The following is a 15069-nucleotide window of genomic DNA, read 5'->3' on the forward strand; positions in this document are numbered from 1 at the left end:
GTGAAGGGAAAGATAGGCCTTGTGTTTGCAGATAGACAATTATAGAACAGGAAACTTAACGAGTCCCACTTTCAAAATGGATGTAGAATGACCTGTTTTCTCACTCCAAGCTTGAGATGGATCATGTCTCTGTACTTGAGCCCAAGCACATAGATACAGAAGCCAACAAAGAAATTTATTTTACGGGACCCCTCTGGGATATACTCCCAAACTAGTGAGGACCTACTAGCTGAGAACCGGAGTCTCTATCTCAGAGAGACAGAGGTAGGTAAAGATGGTAATAGCCAAGGTGGCAGAACGAGGCCAGAAAAATAGGAACCCAAATCCAAATCTGTGGTACCAAACCAGGTGAGGGACGTGATTGCAGTTCTGAAGAAAGTTCATGGAACTCGATGTCCTAGTGGTTTCATTATTTGCAGACCAATGCCTCAGTGTCTTTCCCTCTTTAGGGTGAACTCGGACCTGTTGGTAACCCTGGTCCTGCTGGTCCTGCGGGTCCCCGTGGTGAAGTGGGTCTTCCAGGTGTCTCCGGCCCCGTTGGGCCTCCTGTAAGTAGCCACTGCCATTAACCTCATGGAGTGGAAGCAGGCACAGAGAGTGAAGGTGGGCTCGAAGAAGGACAGACACGCTCCTGTTAACTGATCGCCTTCTCCCTTCTTTTTCCTCACAGGGTAACCCTGGAGCCAATGGCCTGACTGGTGCTAAGGGTGCTGCTGTGAGTATCTGGCTCTGCTTTCAGAGGCACTTGAGTGAGCGCCACCTCGTCTGCCAGTCGCCCTGTGACCCACCACGCCGCATTTTCTTCACAGGGCCTGCCCGGTGTTGCCGGGGCTCCCGGCCTCCCTGGGCCCCGTGGAATTCCCGGTCCTGTTGGTGCTGCTGGTGCTACCGGTGCCAGAGGACTCGTCGTAAGTGGTCACAGCCACAGCTCTCATCATCCTGAAATGCCAGCTTGGCTGTCATTTTGTCACCATCTAGACTTCCTCTTGTGATTTTAGCATTTTCATTTTTTCTTTCCTGAGCATTTTTATTTTGTATGTCTTCTATGAGCACGTGTACATGTCTGTTCTCTTTATGAGTGTGTGTCTCTCTATCTCTCTCTCTCACACGCACACGCACACACCCCTCCTGCTATCCTAGAGCACTCCCCAAAGGTCAGTGAGGTACATTTCTATATCACTCTTGTCCTTTCAACGAAGCTAGTTCCCTGTCAGCTGTTTGAATATGAACATGGGCACACCTTTCTTACAGAACTTGAACTTCTCTTTATCTTGATCCATAATTATTCTAAGATGCTGATCCATAAATATTCTAAGATGTTTGTCTGTGAGAGAGTTGTTACATATGTCTGTCCTTTGACCACCATTTTGTATTGAACCCTAGGGTGAGCCTGGTCCAGCTGGTTCCAAAGGAGAGAGTGGCAACAAGGGTGAGCCCGTAAGTAGTTATGTGATCACAGTTTTATGCATTTATTACTTATTCAATCCAAAAGGTCATACTTTTACTTTTTTTAAAAAGTGATTACTTTGTCTGATTTGACATAAAAATGATTTTTCCTGTTCACTTCTCTTTTGCTTTTTTTCCCAAAAACAGGGCTCTGTTGGGCCCCAAGGTCCTCCTGGTCCCAGTGGTGAAGAAGGAAAGAGAGGCCCCAATGGTGAAGCCGGATCTGCTGGCCCCTCTGGACCTCCTGGGCTGAGAGTAGGTTCCAAATGCTCTTGACACCCTGACACACCAGAGTGATCTGATGACACCCTTTCATTGGGAGTTGGTCGGAATCCACTGAGTGCATTTTCTAGACGAAGGGAGCATCTGCTTTCCATCTGCTTTATTAAATCAGTGACTCTCAATTTGGTCTGGAAACAATGTTGACCTACTTTTGTAGAATGCTTCCTCCACACATTCCTTTGGGGTTTGGGTGAAGTTTTTTGGCTTGGTTTTTTTGTTTGTATCTCTCCCTTCAGGGCATCAAGATTTCTTGCACGCAAGCCATGTTTCAGTAAACACTGCCCTATTGGATTCAAGGGTTTTTCCCAATCCTTCCTGTTTCCTGTACTTTCTTACAGGGAAGTCCTGGTTCTCGTGGTCTTCCTGGAGCTGATGGCAGAGCTGGCGTCATGGTAAGCTGTCCATTACTCACTCCCGGGGAGGGAATGTGATGCTTCTCTGGTGGGTCTGTCATTCGCTTTAGCATCTTGCCCTCTCCCTCCTGTTAAATAGGGCCCTCCCGGCCCTCGTGGTGCAACCGGCCCTGCTGGTGTCCGAGGTCCCAACGGAGATTCTGGTCGCCCTGGAGAGCCTGGCCTCATGGGACCCCGAGTAAGTTTCAGATTGATTCGGAGCAAGTCACACCTGGCACCGTTTCCTTTTCGAAAGGGATGATTAATATTTGAAGAAATTAAAAAAAATCATCTGAAGTAAATCTGTTAGTAGATTTGCTGATGGTTGCCTTTTTAATTTAACTTTATCAAAGCCCAGAGATATTTTTATAAATTTGGTTACTTCATAAATTTCTTATTTACTACTTGATCCAATGGCTGTGAGGTTTTTGGAAGAATAGATTTATTTTAATATATCCAAATTAGGTTGATTCTCCTATCAGCATGAATCTTTTATCTCAATTTGTGAGTTTTATATAAGGTGTCCATGAAATGTATTAGGACTATACATTCTCAGTGTATTAGATTCATAAGTGAAATCATTTTTCCAGCAATCACAAAGTGCTTTAATGTATTCAGCATCACACTAGCTGTGGAGAAATGACCTTTAGATTCGTAGACACTCTAATCCATAGCAATAGAGTGATTTTTTTTGCCTCCATTATCTCTTATGGGTGAATATCATCTGTAATTGTACCATAAACAAGTAATAAAGACACCAAATATAGCAATAAAAAATCCACTTTGAAAATTGCTTACTAAAAGTATTTGTTTTTCTATTATGAGGTAAATAACAGGATACATTTTGCCCCTATAGTATGTTGCTTCACAGTTTTTTGAGGTATCCATAAATGAATCAGTTGCACTAAACTCCAATGAAAGGAAAAGCATAAAAAATAGAAGAAAGATTTCAGAGCTCTTTTCATACCTTCCAGCTAGTGGCTAATACCCCTAATGATTTACCCTAGGCAACAAACAGATAGTCAGAGGGGGGGAGTGCTTTTGTGAGATTTTAATAAATTGGAGCCTCGAGTATGTGCGTTAAAGTGCCAACATGAAAGCATCCTCCTTTATTTTATAGGGTTTTCCTGGTGCCCCTGGAAATGTTGGCCCAGCTGGTAAAGAAGGTCCCATGGTAAGAACTGCTCATTTTCCATTATATTTTCAAGGACACTTATTGCACCCTTATCAAGTCTATTCTGTGGCTTATTTATACATGAACACACTGAAGATAAATATCAGCCACATACATCATCTGGGAACGCAAAGTAATAGATTGTAATTATGGAGTCGGAGTGAACGCAGGACTGGAAGGAGGGAAGGAAAAAGAAAAGCATGGCAGGGAAAATTGAAGAGGGTGACGAGGGTACGGAAAGGGAGGGGAAGGAGGGAATTGGGTACCTATGAGATTGACTTGGCTGTGTGTGTACAGACATCCTATTTAGAAAAGGAAAATGGATTCATAATTTATTGACACTTTATACCGGCAAGCTCTATGCGTTCAGAAAATGATTCTGTTTCATCCTATGGCAGCATCACAGGCTTGAGGTCGGGAGACCCGGGTCGATGCTGAGTGAACTCTAAGTAAACTCTGGTTTTAGGGCCTCCCTGGTATTGACGGCAGGCCTGGACCGATTGGCCCAGCTGGAGCAAGAGGAGAGCCTGGCAACATCGGATTCCCTGGACCCAAAGGCCCCAGTGTAAGAACACCACACCCTCTTCTCCCTTGGCCCTTCTGTGCCACCTTTCACCAAAACTCCGTTGCTCTGCAGCCCTCAGTCCACTCTGCCTCGGGGCGGGGGGGGGCGGGGTCCCTTTCAACACAAGAACACTGCAAGCCCCTTAGCACAGTAACGCCTGGTCTCCAGGATATAATCGCACAGCTGGTGGAAATCCGTCTCTGGAGTCGCGCCCCTGCAGACACCCCTGTATCTCATTGTACTTGGAGTTGCAAGATGATGGAGCGTGCCTTAGCTGAAGGAATTCAAAGACTAGGAACTGTAAAAAAAGAAAAGCAAGCAAGAAATGAACATTTCAAAATTGTCATGGTTAAGTTGACATTAAGTGTGTACTTTTTTTTAATGTTTATCCTAGGGTGAACCTGGCAAAGCTGGTGAGAAAGGTCATGCTGGTCTTGCTGGTGCTCGGGTAGGTGCTGACTTCGAGTATCTGCCCACGGAGTATTCACTTAGGAAACACACATCCTTTGAGGCCATCTGATAAAGTTCTGTCATTTTCTTTTCAAAATGGCATCCCCAAAGATCCTTTTACTGTCACAAAATGTGTTTTTTCTTTTTCAACCACACTTACAAGGCAGTGGAGCTCTAACAAATCCATGTGTATTAGGTCAAAATTATTTATGGGTGCATTTGATTTTTATTTAATTTATTCTATGATTAAAAAGCTATGCATATGTGAGTAGCACTCTCCGGACTTCATAAATTGCCCTCTGTCGATGGACTCCCCACAAGCCATACCAAAAGTTGGTATTTGGACAGGGGACCCACAGTGAGTCATGCTAAGGTGATACGCGTTGAGAAAGTAACGCATGAAGCTTCGAGCCTTCTTAAACTGTTTGACTCACAGGTAACGCTGAGCCTTTCTGTGAAATATTGTAGGGTGCTCCAGGTCCTGATGGAAATAATGGTGCTCAGGGGCCTCCTGGACCACAAGTGAGTATTTCTCCCCTTCTTGTCCTTTGCTGCCCTGAATGAATCTAGTCCTGCCAAATGACGATCTCTTTTTTCCAGTCCAACAGTTGTCAGGTAGACCGCAATGGTGGCATACATCTCTACTTACGCTGTCTTTACTGTTACTTTCAGGGCGTCCAAGGTGGAAAAGGCGAACAGGGTCCTGCTGGTCCTCCAGGCTTCCAGGTAAATCAACTGAAACCTACAGAATACTGACTTTGGTCAGCCTAGCCGGCTATAAATCACCATAGCACTGCCCACCCCCCCCCCCACCACCACACAGACCATGATTTCAGAACAGAAGTAAAGAAGGGTACACTTTTTCAAGACAAACTTTTGTGTAGATCTTTAATAACATAGAATAGTTTGTTATCACATCAATATCAGATAGCATCCAGAAAAAAACAATTATTAGCAAATCCTCTGAATAGACCCATAAGATTGAGATTTGTGGTTTTCTTCTAGGGTCTGCCTGGCCCTGCAGGTACAGCTGGTGAAGCTGGCAAACCAGGAGAAAGGGTGAGTAAAACAAGGGATAGTAGGCTTACCAAAACTTGGAACTCCCCTCTCCCCCATAGTGAATGCCAAGGGCAATGCAATTATAATAGGCAAAAAGAAACTTCCTATTTCATATGTTAATGATAGTGTTCTACTTAACGTTGGTACTTTGGAGAGAATAAACCCAGTTTCTCGTTGGAATAACAACTCCTTTGTTTTAAAGACTGAATGAAACACTGCATTATGAAAGGAAAATATATCAGTGAACATTACGTTTAATAGCCTCTTTGTATTGTTCTTGGTAATGTTAACATGCAAATTATTTCCTTTCCCATAGTGAGAAAGTAAATGCACTGCTTTTCCATCAAACTAGACCCTGAAAAATTGCGTTTAATGTTTTTCTTGGCATTCAGACATGACACTGCTAGCCACAATCAGGGCAGGAGTTCTGAGTCATTTTCTCTGGTAATTGTGATGAATGTGCCTCAATTCAGTTACATTCTGTGGCCTGGTCTCCTTTGTCAACAGTGGGGCACATTAAGGAGACAGCTGGTCAGTAATAAAGGAGATACACTTGGGTATACAATTAACTAGGTAATGTGCAGAATATGATCATTTCTATTAAGAAAGCAGTCTGTTATATACCTAAAAATAGGCAATGTCTGATATTGTTCATCATTATTTATCATATTATCAAATGAGTTTGTTTTGTCATTTTTTAAAGTAATACACTAAGTAATGGAAACTTAAATTTTCAGATACCAGGTTCTAGCATAAAAATATCTTTGATATCAATGGAATTCTCACTTTTTGTATCTGTCCATATACAACTGAAAATTCTCTTGTTCCTAATAGCCCTGTACTTTTATACACCCAGGGAGCTAGAGCCTAGCTGGCTTTGTTTGGTTATTTTGAAACTTACCTAAATATCATAATCATAAGTGGGTTTCAAGAACATATATACATTTCATGATTTCTATATCATGTTCTGCCTAGGGTCTCCCTGGTGAATTTGGTCTCCCTGGTCCCGCTGGTCCAAGAGTAAGTGTTATTTAATTTACTTTCATAAACTTCGGGCAATGTGTTTTTAAAACAAGTGGTGCTTTCTCTTAAAAGCTATTGATGACCTTGCAACAAGTTCCTGACACTCTCCTGTAGTCAAACATAATCTGTAGAGAACATATGATTTCTTAATTGAAAGATTTTTTAAAATTTACTCATATTTCTTAGCCAAAAACTACAGTTATAAGAAACATAAATGAGCTAATACATATATCATATTCAGTAACTTATATAGACAAGTATGATATATTTATGAAAGTGGCTCAACCTGAGCCAAGGAAAAGTAATATCCTACTAAGATTTAAAATCAGTGTTTGCAATGTGCATTGATGTTTAAAGTCTAAAGCTGAAATCATGAATCTGCTCTTATAAAAAAGATTTAGTTTGTCTGTGGTCATTAGAATAACTGGAATGATGAGTTTGCCCCTCAAGTATCCTGTTACATGGTTAGTTACTGTATATCTAGGAGGCCCAAACAAATTTAGTATCATAGAACCATAATTATAACAAGGGCCTTTGAAACAGTTGCAACGTGGACTACATACATGTTAAATACTTTGCCCGTGGAATACCCGTCATGGTGACGCTGACATGTAATCGGGACAGATTATCTCAGACAGGCGGGTAGATTGATACACACATGCAGACACACACACGTGTATATCCTGTTAAATATTATGACTGTTACATCACTATTGCATAAGATTATAAAAAGGGAGGGTACCTATGAGAATATCTAATCCTATCTACACCTAGCGTTTCTATTCTCCTAAAACGACAGTCTTACCCTATGAATACCATGCATAACTGGCATTTATCTTTACCTATGGATCTATTACAATAAAGCCACAAAAAAATGAATTCCAAGGTTAAATATTATACTCTAGAAGAAAAACATTCTGGAGTTGTAGCCACAGAACATTAAAGCTGAATGAGACTTGAGAGATGATCTCATCCCATCCGTTCATTTTGCTAGTAGAGAAATTAAGGAAAAACAGTGATTTGTTGATGGCAGGAGCAGGATTCAAAAGCTTGACAAGCATGAACTCTGATGTGTAAAATGGTATCTCTGAAAGCGATGAGGAGTGCAACACTCTAATTTCTCTCTCTTCTTTTACAGGGGGAGCGTGGGCCCCCTGGGGAAAGTGGTGCTGCTGGTCCTTCTGGTCCTATTGGAAGCCGAGGTCCTTCTGGACCCCCTGGGCCCGATGGAAACAAGGTAAAATTTTCTGTCCGTTATTGCTGCTTTGGCCCACTATTCCTCTAGAGTAACTAGATCGTTTACAATAGGAAATGAATTATTTTTCAGATTTTTTTATTTCCTACTCTGTGATGACTCCATCACAGTAAATGACAGTCTGATTCCAGTGGACCTGAATTATTCCAAAAGAAGGAAAGTCCCAGTGTTCTACGGACATAAATGAATTAGTATGGCTTTTTACTCTTGTGTCATCACACTGTTTATACTTTGATTTTAATCGAGACACGTCACATACATTTGGACACTATTTTTAAGAACAAGGTTTCACCTTCTCACCGTCCTACTTCAGAGAGTAAAATTTCCAAAGGTAGTCTAAATTCTAATAATAAGAGAGGTAGAAACTAACTGGACAATATATTCATCCCCAAAACATAAGCCTGACAACTTGAGTTTCAAAATAGAATCTGGTTTACATTTTAAAATAGGTGAAATGACACATTCCTGAAAAACAGATTACTTTAACCACAATAAAGAGAAGGCAATTCCTACTACTCCTGCATCTTAGCTTTCAGGGGAAAGAAAAATGCAAAGATTAGCTGTAAAAAGCTATTTTGGTAGGTGGAAGGATATTAGGAAAAAAAATAAAAAGCTAAGAGGGAGAGAGGAAACAAGAAAGAAAACACGGTCCAGAGGATGGTACTCTCAAAGAGTTTTCTCTTAGAAGTTAGTCAATAGGTCTGAAGTATGTGGAATTGTAGGGTTTTTATATAAAGTGGAAGCTATAGTCCCCACTCTTGAGATTAAAATGTAAACATCTCCCCATTTGACAAGGTTTCTCTCCGTATTTCCTGTGTGGGCTGAGAGACTTATCCTTGAAAAAGGTTTGGGGGCAAACATTTTTCACTGTGCGCCTCCCATTGTCCGGGCCTCTTCTTTTCCGCCTGAAGAGCACCGCGAGCAGGTTATAGAAAACTCCCGGCCGCCCACTCCCACTTCTCTTCTCTTCAGCCACGGTGTCATTAATAGCATCTCCCTCCATTACAGTCTCCCTGCTTCTCAATAGCCCTCCTTTGTGTCTCTAAGCAGGCAAGAATGCCAGCTATTAAATGTTTAAATTGGAATCCTTCAAGAGTTCGAGTCTTCATTTTCTTCTTTTGCCGCTGACATAATTGATTTCACGTGTGTTTGATTCCAGGGTGAGCCTGGTGTGCTTGGTGCTCCGGGCACCGCGGGTCCATCTGGTCCCGGCGGACTCCCAGGAGAGAGGGGTGCTGCCGGCATACCTGGAGGCAAGGGAGAAAAGGTACCCTCTCACTGTGGGACCTTAACACGTGTTGTTGAGGAACTCTAGCAAAGCAGGCCGCACAGGGCTGCCCAGTTTCTTTTACAGTTCTTGGTAGGTGGTCTGGTAGCATTTGGATATCTATCCCTGCACATTTCCCTCTGCCACCTAGCACCTACGCATTTCTAAACTCACTAATCTGGCAAAATTCCTTGCTACCATGGAATTTCACGCAAACAGATGGTGTTGAGTAATACATGAGGCTCATTTTCATGCCACTAACAATAATGCCTCATCCTGCCCTAATTAATGGGAAGAAGCTATATTGAACAGCTGTCAGCCGTGCTGCTGCATTAGTTATGCCGTAAGAAGGATCAGGCACCGAAGCCCATTGTGATGTTGCCTTGTAATTCCGTCCACATGAATTTGTACCTTGCTTGATTATGCCGCAGGAGAGGGTATGGAAATTAGAAAAGAATATTTAACGATAATCTGGAGAGGGCCCTGAATTATTTTTTCCCTAATTTTTTTTTTCCTCATTCAGCATCCTAGAGAAGAGTAGGGACTCATGACATTACTGAATGTTAAATGACTGAAGGTGTATAGGATTTTCTGTAAAACCACTGCAGATTCATTTTGATTCAAAAAGTTGGCCGGAAAACCAAAAGTGGCTCTTGCTTTATACTTTCAGGGTGAAACTGGTCTCAGAGGTGACGTTGGTAACCCAGGCAGAGATGGTGCCCGTGTGAGTAGAATTCTGTTTGTTTGTACTTAGACTGTTGTTTTTACACTTCACTAGATTTGAGTTGAGCAGCTTTCCAAAACGGAGCTGACAAAAGAAGGATCCAGATTTAGTAAACAGCTTCCTTCCCTTCCTGGATCTATGACTAGTAGGATCACTTAACATGTTCCAAAAGAAAGATTCAACAGAACTTATCTCTTTGAAAATCATAACCTGAGTAATTTTCTACCTTCCTCAGTGTTAACTATACTGAGTACAATCTATAAACCAAAAACTCTAGGTAGGTTTAATAGAACTTTAAGTGATTGTTTATTATAGGACTTTGGGAAAAAAAAAAAAACAGTAACTTACATTTTAAGAAGCCAGAACCTCTAACAAGGCCCCATTTATTCAAATGTGTGTCCTAAGAATTGATCACTCAAAGAGCAGCCCCAGTGATTAGCTGTTCATGCCAGCCGTTAGCTGAGATGCCGACGATCCTGGCACGAACGTATAATCATCCAGCCTAGAGCGTTGGCAGCATGACTCTTCAGGCCATCGGCTACCTGGGTTCTTCTTCAAACTTCCCTCAGAGCTGATAACTCACTCCGGCACATTGAAAATAGTCCTTTCTCTGAATCCCACAGTCCTGGAGGTTTCAAACAAGGCTACTCATTTGCTGCTCTCCAGGGAATTTGACAAGAGCAGAGAGTTCAGATCTCCCCAATTCCTAACCTGCCCTTGACTTCCACACGTCCGTCACCTTGATCACTGGGGTACATTCCTCCCGAGAGCCGCTTCTAATAGTTTTGATCATTAGAACTGAAGTGCAATCAAAAGCTTTCTCAGCGTCCACCCCGAGTGTGCAGTGACAGCATTCGGTCATGGTCTAAGCTCAGGGAGGGGGGATAGGAGGGGTCACTTTTGATGGCCTGGGGGTGTAATTAATAAGACTCGCTTCCTTTTGGTGCTAGGGCGCTCCTGGTGCCGTAGGTGCCCCTGGTCCTGCTGGAGCCACTGGTGACCGGGTAAGCATGCATTTTCACGAGTCACAGCTCTCGGAGCCAATAGCAGCATCCACAGTGTCCTGCCTGCCCTCACCCCAGAGAGCCCCCGCAATTCATTTTTATGGCTTGGTATAAAGCCTACTTATTTAAAAACCTATCTGTTGTGATGGGGCTGTAGGAAACAAATGCTGTGTGTTTAAAGTTCTCTTTCCCTTCCTATAGACGTGCCAGCTATCTGATCTATACTTTCATCCCTATCATTTGTTTTAAAGACTTTCCCTGTTGCCCATTAACAATATCCTAATGCACTGAGCCTCCTCAAAGCCTTCAATTGTAAAAAATCAATAAAATACATAGTGTGCCCATTTCACATCGAACAGTCCACTTAAAATAGACCTTATTTATTGTACTGCACGGATTGCAGCACATAGATCAGCTCTGGGTCCATCTAAAAATTAAAATGTCCTCCTCCTCATATTGTGGGCACGGATTTATAGTGTTTTTGCAAGTGTATGACCAATACCACTTCAACCCCAAAAATGAATACATTAAGCACAGTAAGAATCCATTTTATTTTACTCCCGGAGGTGCGCATTAGTTTCCTCTTCTGACACAACTGCAAGTTCTGACAGGAGTGCAGTGTCTACCAGAGGTCCCTCTCCCCACCTCCTCTGTGAGCATCGATGTGAAGCCTGTTGACAGACTCCTCTTTGGTCCCATTATAGGGTGAAGCCGGTCCTGCCGGTCCTGCTGGTCCTGCTGGTCCTCGAGGTAGCCCTGTAAGTGGAAACCTGGGTCATCTGGGACACTCACAACTTTTAGACCTTAACGAATCGAAGATCGCTGTGACATTCTTAAATCCCTCTCCCACCTAGGGTGAACGTGGTGAGGTCGGTCCCGCTGGCCCCAATGGATTTGCGGGTCCCGCTGTGAGTATCCTATGATGCAGGCTAATCTGAAAACATGCCAGGCTAGCAAGGAGAGTGAGCTGGAACACCTGACCACAACTCTTCCTCTCTAACAGGGTGCTGCTGGTCAACCTGGTGCTAAAGGAGAGAGAGGAACCAAAGGGCCCAAGGGTGAAAATGGTCCTGTTGGTCCCACAGGCCCCGTCGGATCTGCTGGCCCATCTGTAAGTTGAATTCACTGGTGGTCAACACGGCCTGTGTCCGTTACCCATGAAATCTTACAGTTCAACATAGATCAATCAAGTGCCTGCTATATACCAGGAACAGATTAGATAGAAGGTGATTTAAGAAATAAGAATTAACATTTGCATTCCACTTTATAATTTGTAAATGTTTCATAAACGTTGTCTCATCTTACTTCTTCGGTAACCCAGTGAGGGTGGTCACACTGAAGTAAGAACATTTATGACACAGATAATCATTTTTAATTTCTGGATTGGCCTCTAATGGACATGGGAATGATACCTTTGAAGAAAAAAGCAACATTTCTAAGAACTGTCTTGTGATTTGACCCCATGTATTTTTTTGTTTCCATTTAGGGTCCAAATGGTCCCCCTGGTCCTGCTGGAAGTCGTGGTGATGGTGGCCCCCCTGTGAGTATTTACAATGGACTCTGATAACATGTCTTTCTTTAGACTCTATGAAAAAAAAAAAAACCTGAAAGTTTGGAGATTTTTGGTTACTCTGAACTATAATGAGACTCTTGAGATCCCAGTTAACTTTTTTCAGAGAAATTCTGATATTGAAGTTACTGTTAGATCATGGGATATTAACTTAATCCCAACTGGAACTCAGTGCAGTGGATGTTGCTACCACCACACCTGAGGTAATAACCAAAGTGAACCCCAGGTTGTTGAACTGTGAAACGGATACAAATAATTTTTCTGGTACCCCCTAGCCTTTTGCTGATGCCCCCCTTCTCCTGCCTGACCATGCCCTTTCTCTTGGCGCCCAGCGCTGTTACACTGACTCCTTCAGGACCCGGGCCTCCCTAGGAATGAACTGCACTGACTCCTTCCTGCTCTCATTGGACAGCAATTAATACTCTTGGTCTTTCGTTGTTCCTTCCTCTGGAAACAAAAGTACCGCTCCAGTGTCCATTTCCTTCGCACGCAGCCAGGTGGTTAAGATTGTTAAGATTGTGGTATACACACCAAAGTGTAATAACGGCATGTGTCTTATCTGCTTGTTCTTACAACCGTCAGGTTATATGTTAACATTTCAAAAAGGACCATCAGAGCCTTAATGCAAAATAGGGGTGTTGCAACGGGGGCATGCTGGTCAGAGAGGTGCAGAGCTGGAGGGTCTTCGGGGTCCTTGTTCAATCATACCCCATATGAGGCTGCCACTACCTACCTACTCCTTAGTCCATCCTCGGTCACATGTATTGAGGATTGGCTAGCGGAGAAATTTCCATCTTACCCAAATCCCTAGAGTTGGTATTGATTGTGGAATTTTAATGTGCTTCGTTCTTAGGGTGCTACTGGTTTCCCTGGTGCTGCTGGACGAACTGGTCCTCCTGGGCCCTCTGTAAGTAAATCACTTCAAAATATGTCATTTAGTCTAGACAAAAGGCCTTGCCTCTAGTAGGAAACTGGTAAGAAACTCTCTGGAAACATGCTACTAATATTTTGCTATTACTTTCCTGGTCTGAAATCAGTTTTCCTGAACCATTAAGGCAAAATCATCACAAATTATATTTTATAAGATCAGCTTAAGAGGCTTTTATTCATGTGAACACAAGTCCCCTTTTAGGGGCATGGTCTCTTCGTTAAAAATAAAAAACAGAACAGTTTTAGTCACATATCAGATATTTCAATATCTAATTACCCTTTATGGCCAACATTCTGCCTCCATTGTTAAGGTATAATTGTTCCTGAATTTAAAGGTGGTTTGGCCTCTAATTTAATTCTGATTCAGACTCTCCTGTCAGGACTCAAGAGAATTTAATTAATTACTAAGGATTAAGTCTTCCGGTTAAGGTTTCAAGGAAAAAAAATAGCAAAGATGTTGATTTCTTGGAATCCTTTTACAGGTTCATAACAGAAAAGTCTTCATTCCCTATAGGCATTTAATTAAACCTAGTTGAGAGCATATGTGATTCCTCAATTATGAACAAAATGCCAGTATTGGCTTTCTTCAAAAAGAAAGCAGCAGACTCCTCCCAAACCCGAAGTCCCATTCATTTATGACTAACTCTTGTCACCGTCCACAGCTCTGATTCCAAAACGCCAGGGGCCTGGTAGCACAACATTGCTTCTCCTCACAGACATTTGCCATAGCCTCGACCTCAGTGAGTTACTTTATTACAGCCTCAGGAGGAGGGAGGAAGGTGACAGCGCTTCCACAGGCCCCCAGATGGCCAGGATGCCATTTTGTTGCTTCACACTGTTTGCATCTTCATCTCTAGAACCTCAGCTGCTCTCTCCCAGGTCTGTGATGATTAACAGAGAATAAATGACTCTGTCATTTGCTCACAGGGTATCACCGGCCCTCCTGGTCCCCCTGGTGCTGCTGGTAAAGAAGGACTCCGTGGGCCTCGGGGTGACCAAGGTCCAGTTGGCCGAACGGGAGAAACAGGTGCACATGGTCCCCCTGGCTTTGCCGGCGAGAAGGGTCCCTCTGGAGAGCCTGGTACCGCTGTAAGTGACTTCAAGCTCCTCTCTCGTAAAACCGTGTATTGAATTACAATAAAGCCTTTACACGGATCTTCAAGTGGCACATATTTGTTGATAAGTATTGCAGGCTCTCACGTAGAGCTCGGGGGAGCCAGGAAATCTGTCCAGCACATACTGGGGTGTCAGAGCTTCGGCAGTTGCTTAGAAGGCACTAGACGGGGATGACAGTAAATGAAGGAACTGTTTATCAGAGTGGCACCTTACTGGTCCTGGGATTAGAACAGAATCCCACCGCCGTGGTCATCCTATTGTAAACCAATCCGGCTCAGTTTTTTACCAGTCTCTTAAACATGCATTGTCCAGTGTCACCGTTACTCTGAAATGTGCCTTTACTGGACCGGGTTCAGTTAGAGGCCAAGGTCAAAACTGGCTTCTTGGCATAGATTCTATAAAAACTCTATTGCACCCACCCCACATGGCTTCCTCAATCTCAATCCCATACTTTTCACTGTTGTTCCATTGATCTCAAGGAGGAACCAGGTACAAAGAGATACACTTACCAAACTGTAAACTCCCTGTCATCACTGGAGAAAAGATACCCAAGGATATGTGTTCCTACTAGGAGGTCACTAGCCTTTTTCTGAACTGAGGATAGCTTATTCTCACAATCCTCAAGCCAACCTGTATCATCACCTTAGGGCTCACCAGTGATGGTATTTTTCCTCTTGTTCAGGGCCCTCCTGGCACCGCAGGTCCTCAAGGTCTCCTTGGTGCTCCTGGCATTCTGGGTCTCCCAGGCTCTCGAGGTGAACGTGGTCTACCAGGTGTTTCTGGATCTGTCGTAAGTGTTTGACACCATTCTT

General features: G+C 43.1%; 1 protein-coding gene across 1 annotated transcript in view; it reads left to right on the forward strand.

The window, feature by feature from the left end:
• COL1A2 (collagen type I alpha 2 chain) overlaps positions 1-15069 on the forward strand; it is a 32272-nt gene that overhangs the window by 11124 nt on the left and 6079 nt on the right. Inside the window, exons 16-40 of the mRNA XM_057304516.1 lie at positions 450-548; positions 671-715; positions 810-908; positions 1384-1437; positions 1594-1701; positions 2067-2120; positions 2221-2319; positions 3241-3294; positions 3761-3859; positions 4254-4307; positions 4778-4831; positions 4982-5035; positions 5315-5368; positions 6344-6388; positions 7530-7628; positions 8806-8913; positions 9584-9637; positions 10588-10641; positions 11346-11399; positions 11496-11549; positions 11645-11752; positions 12128-12181; positions 13065-13118; positions 14069-14230; positions 14940-15047. Coding sequence (XP_057160499.1) covers positions 450-548; positions 671-715; positions 810-908; positions 1384-1437; positions 1594-1701; positions 2067-2120; positions 2221-2319; positions 3241-3294; positions 3761-3859; positions 4254-4307; positions 4778-4831; positions 4982-5035; positions 5315-5368; positions 6344-6388; positions 7530-7628; positions 8806-8913; positions 9584-9637; positions 10588-10641; positions 11346-11399; positions 11496-11549; positions 11645-11752; positions 12128-12181; positions 13065-13118; positions 14069-14230; positions 14940-15047 — 1881 coding nt within the window. The remainder of the gene's footprint in view (positions 1-449; positions 549-670; positions 716-809; positions 909-1383; positions 1438-1593; positions 1702-2066; positions 2121-2220; positions 2320-3240; positions 3295-3760; positions 3860-4253; positions 4308-4777; positions 4832-4981; positions 5036-5314; positions 5369-6343; positions 6389-7529; positions 7629-8805; positions 8914-9583; positions 9638-10587; positions 10642-11345; positions 11400-11495; positions 11550-11644; positions 11753-12127; positions 12182-13064; positions 13119-14068; positions 14231-14939; positions 15048-15069) is intronic.

This window comes from Ursus arctos, unplaced genomic scaffold (genome assembly GCF_023065955.2).
Source record: "Ursus arctos isolate Adak ecotype North America unplaced genomic scaffold, UrsArc2.0 scaffold_3, whole genome shotgun sequence".
Classification (NCBI taxonomy): domain Eukaryota; kingdom Metazoa; phylum Chordata; class Mammalia; order Carnivora; family Ursidae; genus Ursus; species Ursus arctos.